Raw genomic sequence first — 10,232 nt, forward strand, 5'->3', positions numbered from 1 at the left:
AAATGTTCATATATTGCAGTGAAACAGACAATGGTATTATGGAAGTTCTCTAGCAAGTAAATTCTTATAACCAATAGCAACCAATTGGAATCTTTGTTTATTATCCAACTTGTGCTTGTTGTTATATTTGGTAATAAGATTAGCAATGCAAATGTCAGCACATATTTTACCACACGCAAAGATTTTAGCTAATTGTGTTACCAGCTGTATTTTTAGGAATCTAATAAACCTTTTTCCGGGTACTGCAAACTGTAGTAACAATTTTCCATTGATTTGAAGAAACTTTGGAAGAAACAGTGTAACATTTCTGCATAAAATTACTTCCCAATCCCACGGTGTAAAACATAGCCATGTAGTAGTAGTTACACTTCATACACAGTCTATATGAGTTTCTCTTGTGCCTTTATTCCAGTGCATTTACTTTCACTTTAAGACTTAAATTATTAGTCCTGTTTTTGTGAAATAAATAAGTGCCCTCTCAAGATGGTGTTATTCACAAAATGGCTGTATCAGCTTAAAGTGTATGTAAACCCCTAACCTGTTTTTCAGGTTTAGCCTTACAGTATACAGCTCTATTAGGCTGGCTGCAAAAACAATAAAAAACAGTACAAACGTGCCTTACCTGGAACCTGTCACTAATAGCACTAGTAATACAAAAAAAAAGGCAGCTGCAATGTAATCTCCATTGGTACAGGTTTTATAAATCAATAATTTTTAAGTATGTGAAAAGAAATGTGTCTGTATAGCCCATGGAATCAGATTCACACTTGTATTTTGTTATTTTGAAATGTACAGCAATGAAGTTTTAAAGACTTTTTCTTCCCACTCATCTCATTGACTCTGCCCAAGTTTTTAAGCCTAACAATCACTGTATTATAAAAGTAAGTTGTACACTTGTAATGTAATTGTCCTTGTTCTAAACCTTAATGTTTTTTTTACTGGTTTTGTTTTTATTCTGTGTTTTCCCCATAACTGTGTGTTCATGATTTCACCTTCCATTTTAAATGCATCTATGTCCAATGGATCATATTCTAAAACACAAAAGCAACTATGTCCATAAGGTTTTATAGCTGGGATATTTTTTTTCCCCAGTGGTTGAACTTGATGGATTTATGTCTTTTTTAAACCTAACTTTATATGTAACCATGCTAATATTACAATGAAGACAAGACTTTTTTTCCTGGTGTGTTAATTTTATTATTCATCATGTCACTCTTAATAGCAAAAACTGGAATAAAGTATGTTAATAAATGTCTGTATAATATACAGTACCAAATAAATGTCTAGTTTTGTTATATTATTCTACTCAGAACTATGTAGATTTTTACATTGATATTAAAGTAGAATGTTATCATAGGACACTGGCTAGACATTACACACAATAACAAAAACTTCATTAACCATTAAATCCTTCTGCTCATCAACATATTGCTATAACCAGGAATAAAAAGTCAGCTTGAGGTGTACTTGAATTTTCAAGGTCTTTTATACATACACACGTTAATTCGGACTCTGTGAAGTACCATTCTTGAGATATTCCTATTTCCTGCTCTTAACTTTGCCATTTACAGGCAGGAATAGGATCTCACAGAGACTAAGTATTACTATGTTCACCTCTATGATTAGCTACATACCTTAACCTTATTTCTGTGAACTCCTATTCCACAGATAATCTTGAAGGTAAATTACATTAGGCTATCAGGACAGTGGAATGTTTATTACACGTCACAGAGAAAGTTAGGGTATGTAATCAAATCATGTTTTTGATAACATAAACATCAGAAACCAACATCTGGAGTTCAGGTATACTTTAAAAAATCATTTAACTGCAGTTTACAATAAAATCATGTGCATATAATCACAGAATAATACATACTAAGGATGTTTATTCTGTCTGGTTAAAGTCTAGCCAAGCACCTCCAGATATACCAGATGTTTTGGCAAATGCCAGAATTGGCACATTTTCAGTCTGGGTCTAAATACCCAGTTCTGTTCTCTGCACAGTAGCCTGAGGCAAAGTTGTTGTAGGCCTAGTGTGTAGATTAATAGACAAGAAATATTCCAGTCATCCATAAAAAAGATAAGTAACATGATGTCATAAAGCTGTACACAGGGGAACAAGTTAGTGTTATAAGATGACACAGGGTGCTCTGCTGTTTGTGATTTTCTCTACAGGTTCTCCTCTGCTGGCTTTACGAATTGCCTCCATCAACTATAGAAAAAGAAAAGTATTACATTAAATAAGTCCAGTAATTTTTTCTTAAGGAGAAAATGTTACCTTGAGAATAAAACCATAACTTTCTAGGAAAATAAACACACAGAGATGTTGAGCCAGACATTAACGTTTGTAGCCATGCAGTTTGGTTCAGTGTTCAAATACCAACTTTAATATTAAGGTATGTTACTGTATATACCAATGTGTTACCAAACTGATTTGTGCTGTATCCAATATCCAACCAAAATCCTAACAGACACCTTGTCTGCAAAGTTACACATCTAACACTCTAAGCAAGTGTCCAGAGCACATTTCACCTGTTTGCCTGATACTTTTATTAGGCTCCCCTGCGCACAGACACTGAGTTCTGTTTTAATAACAAAAAACATTGTTTGTAAAGGAGCTACTGCCTTTCACTAAAGTCTGTAAAAGGCAGTGAAATCAGTAAAGCTAAAAAAACTTTTAGGAGGGTATGTCATTATTTCAATATTGTGGTGTGGAAGATGAAAAATTAGGTCCGTGTTTCTTTCTAAAATCAACTGTAATACCATTCCTACCGCTACTAGAAAAAAGGGAATTCTTCAAAAGGGGCAAATTTGTCTCTTTTGTGTAACAATTCATTTTTATAATTATTATATAGTAGTTTTTTTCAACTTCACTGGGGAATTTCTTATAATAATTATAAAATGAATTGAAATGATTTCGTAAAATATTTGTAAAATCATTGGTTACTTTTAAGTAGAGGGACCATTCTCTGAATAATACTTATTAATAAATTTTGTTGTGAGCAGAAAAATTCCCCCCAATATTATTTGGAGTTTCTTATTCATTTTATCCTAGCCCTGGTCACAAGTGGAGAAGAGCTCCAGATTTCTTGCTTGAAATTAAACTGTAGGGATTTCCTTGTATGAATTTCTTTCTTCTTCTCACAATTTATTGTTGACAACAGTAGTATGGTTGCAAAGCTGAGCGGAGACACTTATAGCTGTCCTAAAGATAAATCTAAAAAAAAAAAAAACTTATAGCTGTCCTAAGAAAAAAAAAAAAAAGGGACAGAGAATGAAGCTTTTACTCATACTACTGTAAAGTAGAGATACCTATTTCTTACATATAGCTTTAGAGTACAATTGTTTTTCATTTTAAGTGATCTGAGAAAACTTACATCTTTTTCGAAAGGGAAGCCACCAAGTTCCAGTTTAGAGAAAACCAGTTGTCCATTTATTTCAATTTCAAATGCTCCTGAAAATAGAATCGCATCTTAATATTAGCAAACACAGAAGCACCATTACAACACCAAAGGCTACAATTTGAAACAACGTAAGGTGTATTACTCACCGGTTCCACCAGGCCGTGAATCGATACTCACATCAGGGAACTCCTCCCGTACTGCACTAGCCAGCTCTTCATAATGGGATTTAAACCCACAAGGCTCACTAGAATGAACAGATTAAAGACATCACGGATTAAACATACACATTGGAGTCTGGTAGAAATGTTTGCAAACAAGATCCACAAAACTTTCTTCCAAGATACACACATTACCCATACCCGAAAAAATATGTATATCATGGGAAGAAGTTGTGTGCATTGTCAGTGAAAACCTTTGCAAGTTTTGATAAACGTTCCAATGGTAATTGATGTAACTTTAGGTCATGGGATTTCACTGCTATGATATTTTAGGGCAGAACTGGGAATAAAGTTGCAGCTGTAGGACAACGCACCAAGTTAATATACATAAGTAAAAGTATACAGATTTATTGAGTTCAATTATAAAATGCATCTGTATATTTTTGGTAGAAATCCTAACATCTTACATGAGGGAGGGCAGGGCGCCAAAATCTTCTTCTGTGTTCTTCCTACGTCACCCGAAACCACTAGCAGGCGCGAGATCGGAGAAAAATAGGCAATTTTTTTCTATTCATGAAAAGGCTCCTTCTGAGCAAGTCCTGAGATTAGGGCATGTACAGAAGGAGCAGCCAGAGCCTCCTGGGATGGGTGACGTAGGTATCCCAAGAGGCTCTGTGCTCCCAATAAGCTCCTAATAAACTAAAGAGAAAATCAGAGGGAAGGGGTGGGAGCAAAGGGGGGAAAGGAGGGGTAGAAGGCAGGAAAGAGAGAAGCAGGAAGGGATCTCAATGGGAAAAAAAAACCCTTAACCCTCTTAAAGGAGTGGTCACCAACCTTTCGGAGCTCACGGAACCACTAAATCTATGGATTCTGGACTGCGCATGCGTGGGAAGCCGTGTCTCACTCAAAGGGGAAGAAACTTCCCCAGAGTGACATCATGATACCAGAACTGGCCTTACACAACCACCCACTGCCCTGAGCCTGCGATACATACAGGGGACGTGGTCCGCGGCTCCGGCTGGTGCCCCCCCCCCCCGGCGGGGTCCTTTTCCTGACCACCAAAATTTTCTTGTAGACCACCAGTTGACAACCGCTGTCTTAAAGCATACCTAAACTTAACATTTTTACTTTACATAGAAGGATAGACAACCCTTCTATATAAAGTAAAAATGTTGGTGTTTTGTTTTGGTTTTTGGTGCAGCGATCAAGACTGAATGGGAGCGCAGAGCCTCCTGGGATACCTACATTACGCAGCCTGGGAGGCTCTGGCTGCTCAAGCCCTCTCAGGCTTGTGCAGAAGGGGCATTCTTCCTCCTAGGGGAAAGATATGCCGATCCCACAGATGTGCAGTGAGAATGGCTCTCTTTCTCCTTTCCGGCTACGTCACCCAGTCATGCACCTGCACAGTGTGAGATCGGGTGGAGGAGCAAGAAAACCCGTAGAAAAGGCAGAAGATGCCGGTGCCCTGGGGCAAGAGGAATCCCAGGACCACGGGTGACCAGATCATGGGAAAGACCAGCACCATCGAGGGATCCGCAAGATTAAATCTATCATTTTTTTGTTTTTAGTTTAGTTTTGCTTTAACTGGAGACATGACATTTAAAAGACAACACATGTCCTATACAGTTTAAAACTGAAAATGTAAAAAATATCAGATTTTCTAATGGGGTTGTCAACATATTCTATGATCTGTACTTTTAGGGCTCATGTACTTGGAAAAATATTTTTTTATAGGATTTATTGAAGTTGTTGGGTGCTTGGGGTCCCACTGAGATAATTACAGGAAGTGGGACTAACAATGGACACGGAAGGATTGTAGCAATAAATGCAAACACTTTACATATTTCCTATTGCTTTTCCTGCATCATAGGAGCAGCACTGCCCAGTAGAACATTATTCAGTGTTTTCTGCATCCAACACAGAATACACATAGAGGAAGCACTGGGTACATTTATATTGGATGACAGACAAAACATTTCCATTCTAGGGAACATGGGACACTGGGTGCAGCACTGATGTTATGGATCCATGTACTATATGTACTGAGCAAAAGCAGCGCCCCCTGCTGGTAGCTTTGTAAATGTTAGGGAAATCTAAAACCCTCTCACCATCATTTTACATAGCAGGTCAGAATGAAAACAATGATATCTGTGTGCCACCTGTCCGTAACATGCCTGCCATTGGAAGCACAGCATCAGCTTACCAATATTCCACTACAATGTTCACCGTCATGACCACCAAAATGCTGCACTGCTACTGGCAGATGTCACACACTGACCCTTCTTCTTGTTACCTAAGTTCCGCCCGCACTTACAACACTTCCGCCCAAACGCTTCAACACTTCCGCCTTTACTGTGTACCCTGAAAATAAAAACTTTGGTTCCTTCTACTGGCGGTTTTATGAATTACAAAAATAATCTTATGAAAAGTATTGAAGGTATTAAAAATAATAGGGACTCACTAAAACTACTATTTTTATTTTTTGATTTGGCAATAAAGGCGACAAAAATACTAAAAGGAAATTGAGGAATTATTGGACTGTTAACCTCCCTGGCTGTCTGATTATATCAGTATTTTTCAATGTCAAAGCGTCAATGTCAATTTGACATTTAAAAATACTTATTATTTTAAATTTCCCGCCCAGTATCTGTGCCCTCTACCCCCGTGTCCTATATGTTAACACGCCGGGGACACAAATCCTGGGCGGGCATCGCCAAAGGACGCCGCAGGCGTGGGGACCAGGTAAACTTTTCAATTCCACCACGAGTGTGGTTCAAGGTTACCATTTTAAGTACTGAAAATTAACCCCGAGACACACTCAGAATTACCGCCAGGGAGGTTAAAAAAACCACAAACCTAGATTAAATTAATATAAATTTTTTTATTACAGATAGAAATAATTATATGTGTACAAGATAACACAGCTGTTTTGCTGCTAAGTTTAAAGTCCAAGTCCAACTGAAAGTTTGCATTTTGTTATTGAAACAGCAGAGATTAAGATTTGTCAGGTTTCATTGTTATCTCTCTCTCCTAGTTTCTACATTTTCTGAGGCCAGAGATGCTCTGGACATAAAATAAAAATGGCCCAATAAAAAGTCTATGGGGCCATAATGTGCACAGAGACTTGTGACACAGGATTTGAACAAATAGCGTAAAAGGTAGTCATCAGATTACAGTATGTATGCATATAACCCCATATCCAGAACTGGTCCTGCAGATTAGGAGATTGGAACATGTTTGGTAAAATATATGGAGCTATAAAATTATATGTTAATAATATTTTATCCCAAACACAAACCAAACTCATTTTTTTTTACAATATGTCTACTTCTTTATTTGTCTTAACATGGATTTTTATTATGGGAGGTGACCAATTCCTCCCCAAAGCGTAAATTTGCCCAATTACTTCACCAATATGATTTAATTGAAATCAATTTAATCACATCAATTGACTACCCATTGTATACTATCAAACTCTACTATTGTAGAAATAATTAATACATTTTCTCATATCCACTCTCATTTATTAGTAAAGCCAAAATTCTGACTGCCTCTTGGTTGAATTATTCTGTAGTCCATATGATGGTTTCAGGCCTCTGGACCAAACCTAATTCATATTAATAGCAGACTTATTTGCTTTCAAATGATATTTTTTTCCTATTAAACCATGGCTTGCTGTCTCCCTGGTGCCAGTTGCCTTGGTCCAATGTTGGAACCAATAACAGAATATATGGGAAGATGGAGGATCCCTAAAAATCAGTTTAAGAAACTAGGTTTCAACTTAAAGGGAAGAACCTCCAAAGTTATATTCTCTGGAATATTGACTGTACCATGGGCAACACTGGAAAGGCAGCAGGAGCTTAGACAGCTAAACGCATGGCCTAAGTCCTTGTGTAAAAGGGAAGGGTTTGGGTTCTTAGAGCAGTGTTTGCCAAACTTTTGGACGTCACGGACCACTATATATACAGACTCCATACTGCACATGCGTGGGGAGCCGTGTGTCACTCAAAGTGGAAGAAACTTCCCCCAGAGTGACTTCATGATACTAGAACCTGCCCACTCTTCCATCACAGGTCTGCAATGGGAGAGTGGGCGGCTTGTGTCCAGAGATACAACTTGCCCACCGCCCTGAGCCTGTGATGCATACAGGAGACATGGTTCGCGGCTCTGGCCAATTTGCCCCCCAGCGGAGTCTTTCTCTTGACCCCTTTGGAGAGGGGGTGCACCGGCCAGAGCTGCAGACCACCAAAAATTTCTCGGCGACCTCTGTCTTAGAGCACTGGGCTGACTTTTTATTGGGGTACAACCTATATGCCACAGGTGGTTTGCACCTAATTAAAGGGGGTCTTCTGTGCTAGAGAAAAAAAATATGGATATGGTGGAGGTATATTTAAATAACTCAAAAAAGGTGACATAAATGTCAGAAAGGGGTCAGCCAGTAGTGGCAGGACACACGCTGCAGCCAGCGAGGAGAGGAGACACACGCTGCAGCCAGCGAGGAGAGGAGACACACGCTGCAGCCAGCGAGGAGAGGAGACACACGCAGGATCGGGTATCGGGTGAGTATCTTTTTTTAATTATTTTATAACACATTTGTCGTATAAGACGCAGCAACTTTTCCCCCCCAGTTTTGGGGAAGAAAAAGCGCGTCCTATATGGCAAAAAATACGGTACTTGCAAGGATATAAAGGGCTGGGGATGTGGTAGTCATGGGGGATATTAACTACCCTGACATTGACAGGAGTAATGGCACTACAAGTACAGCAAAAGGAAATTTATGAATTTAATACACAATAATTGTATGGTACAGTTTATAGAAGCCCCAACTAGAAATGATACTTTCCTTGACCTAGTTTTTTCTAACAATTCAGAACAATGCACAAATGCGCATATCAAAGAAAATCTGGGTAGCAGTGACTATATTATGATTTTATTTAATGTAAGTTGTAAACAGGAAACAAAAACAGGAAAGATAAAAACATTTTACTTTAGGAGAGCAAATTTTCTATTATTAAGGACAGCTCTCTGTGACTTCCATGACAACAAAAGATGTAAAAAGGAAATTAAATATGGGGATAAAGATAAGGCAGATTTACTAAACACTTTTTTTAAACCTCTATGTACACAAAGGAAAATGGCAGAACTTAAGTTCAAATTGCTAATAGCAATTTAAGTTCCTTAAACGAGCGACAATATCTCAAAATTGATATGTTTAGAAATAACATAAAGTTAGGGTTGAATAAGCACCAGGACCTGATGGATTACATCCAAGTGTCCTCAAGGTACCTTACTCAGGTTTTGTAAAGCCATTGTTTCTAATTGTAAAGACTTTTTAATCACAGACATGGTACCAATGGCTTGGCGTAAGGTGCAAAGTCATTATCAAGTATCTACAGACCAGTAAGTTTATCTTCTATAGTTAGAAAGATCCCAAAAAATGTGATACCAAATAGAAAGTTTGAACCACATAGAAGATTTTCTGATAGAAAATAATAATATAGATGATAGTCAGCATGGATTCAAGAAAGGCCAAAGTTGTCAAACAAATTTACTCTCTTTTTATGAGGAAGTAAACAGGTAGACAGTGGAGTAGCAGTTGATATAGTGTACTTGGACTTTGGTAAAGTATTTGACACTGTACCCCACAGATGGTTAATGCAAGCTGGGGACAATAGGTTTGAAAAAGCCAATCTGTAAATGGATGGAGAACTGGCTTAAAGATCGCATCCAAAGAGTTGTAATTAATGATTCATACTGTGAATCGTCTAAGATTATTAGTGGTGTACCTCAGGGTTCAGTGTTGGGACCTTTACTGTATAACATCTTTATAAATAATATAGAGTTTGGGATTAAAAGTACCATTTCTGTGTTTGAAAGTGAAGATAGCAGAGACTGTTGATCCAGGGAACATCCAATTGCCTCATGGAATCAGGAAGGATTTTTTTTCCCGTTAAAGCAAATTGTACCAGGGTTTTTTTTGTTTTGTTTGCCTTTCTCTCAATCATTGTACATAAGGTTTTTTATTTTAGATATGTTTATTTCCCTAGTGGTTGAACTTGATGAACTTAGATTTCCATTCACCGGCGCACCTGGGATGAAAATTGAGGTTGAATGCGACGACCCCCTGGCATACCTGAAGTCGTTTTTGACCGATGAAGTTATCGAAAAAATTGTTGCGGAGACAAAAAGGTAAGTTGCTCTTGTGTTTGCTAACTTTTTGAAATTTATTGCCAACATGTATGCTGCTCTGTGCTAACTTTTTAAATTTTTTTTATGCCAACATGTATGCTGCTCTGTCTTTGCTAACTTTTTTAAATTTTTTGCTAATTTTTTTTTTTTTGCCAACATGTGTGCTGCTCTGTGCTAACTTTTTAAATTTTGTTACGCCAACGTGTATGCTGCTCTGTGTTTGCCAACTTTTTGAAATGTTTTGCTTTTTTTATGCAAACATATATGCTGCTCTTTGTTTGCTTACATATTACCTTGACACTATAAAAGAACATATCCTAAAATACATTTTTTTTTTTGTTTTATGCAGGTACGCTTGACAACAACAAGGTGCTCCACACCTGAGGTTTGCAAGAAGCAGAAAGTGGGAACCTGTGACCAAGGATGACATTTGGCTGTTTTTGGACTTAGTAATCCTGCAGGGAGTTGTGGGCAAACCCGT

At 37.8% G+C, this 10,232-nt stretch overlaps 1 protein-coding gene across 1 annotated transcript; it reads right to left on the reverse strand.

The window, feature by feature from the left end:
* Nucleotides 1-929: 929 nt before the first annotated feature.
* Nucleotides 930-5,888, reverse strand: MIEN1 (migration and invasion enhancer 1). The gene is made up of 4 exons (XM_072414900.1): nt 5,766-5,888; nt 3,551-3,648; nt 3,378-3,454; nt 930-2,212 (listed from the first exon to the last, which is right to left on the reverse strand). Exons 1-4 carry the CDS (start codon nt 5,792-5,794, stop codon nt 2,129-2,131), a joined length of 288 nt encoding a protein of 95 aa, XP_072271001.1. The 5' UTR covers nt 5,795-5,888; the 3' UTR covers nt 930-2,128.
* Nucleotides 5,889-10,232: the final 4,344 nt, after the last annotated feature.

Source organism: Pyxicephalus adspersus, chromosome 6, assembly GCF_032062135.1.
Source record: "Pyxicephalus adspersus chromosome 6, UCB_Pads_2.0, whole genome shotgun sequence".
Lineage (NCBI taxonomy): Eukaryota > Metazoa > Chordata > Amphibia > Anura > Pyxicephalidae > Pyxicephalus > Pyxicephalus adspersus.

Coding starts and splice junctions, on each gene's coding strand:
- MIEN1 (XM_072414900.1), bottom strand. CDS start 5,794: ATGACGGTGAACATTGTAGTGGAATATTG. Junction 3,455..3,550: donor TTCACGGCCTGGTGGAACCG/GTGAGTAATACA, acceptor TTCTATTTTCAG/GAGCATTTGAAATTGAAATA. Junction 2,213..3,377: donor GCTTCCCTTTCGAAAAAGAT/GTAAGTTTTCTC, acceptor CTTTTTCTATAG/TTGATGGAGGCAATTCGTAA.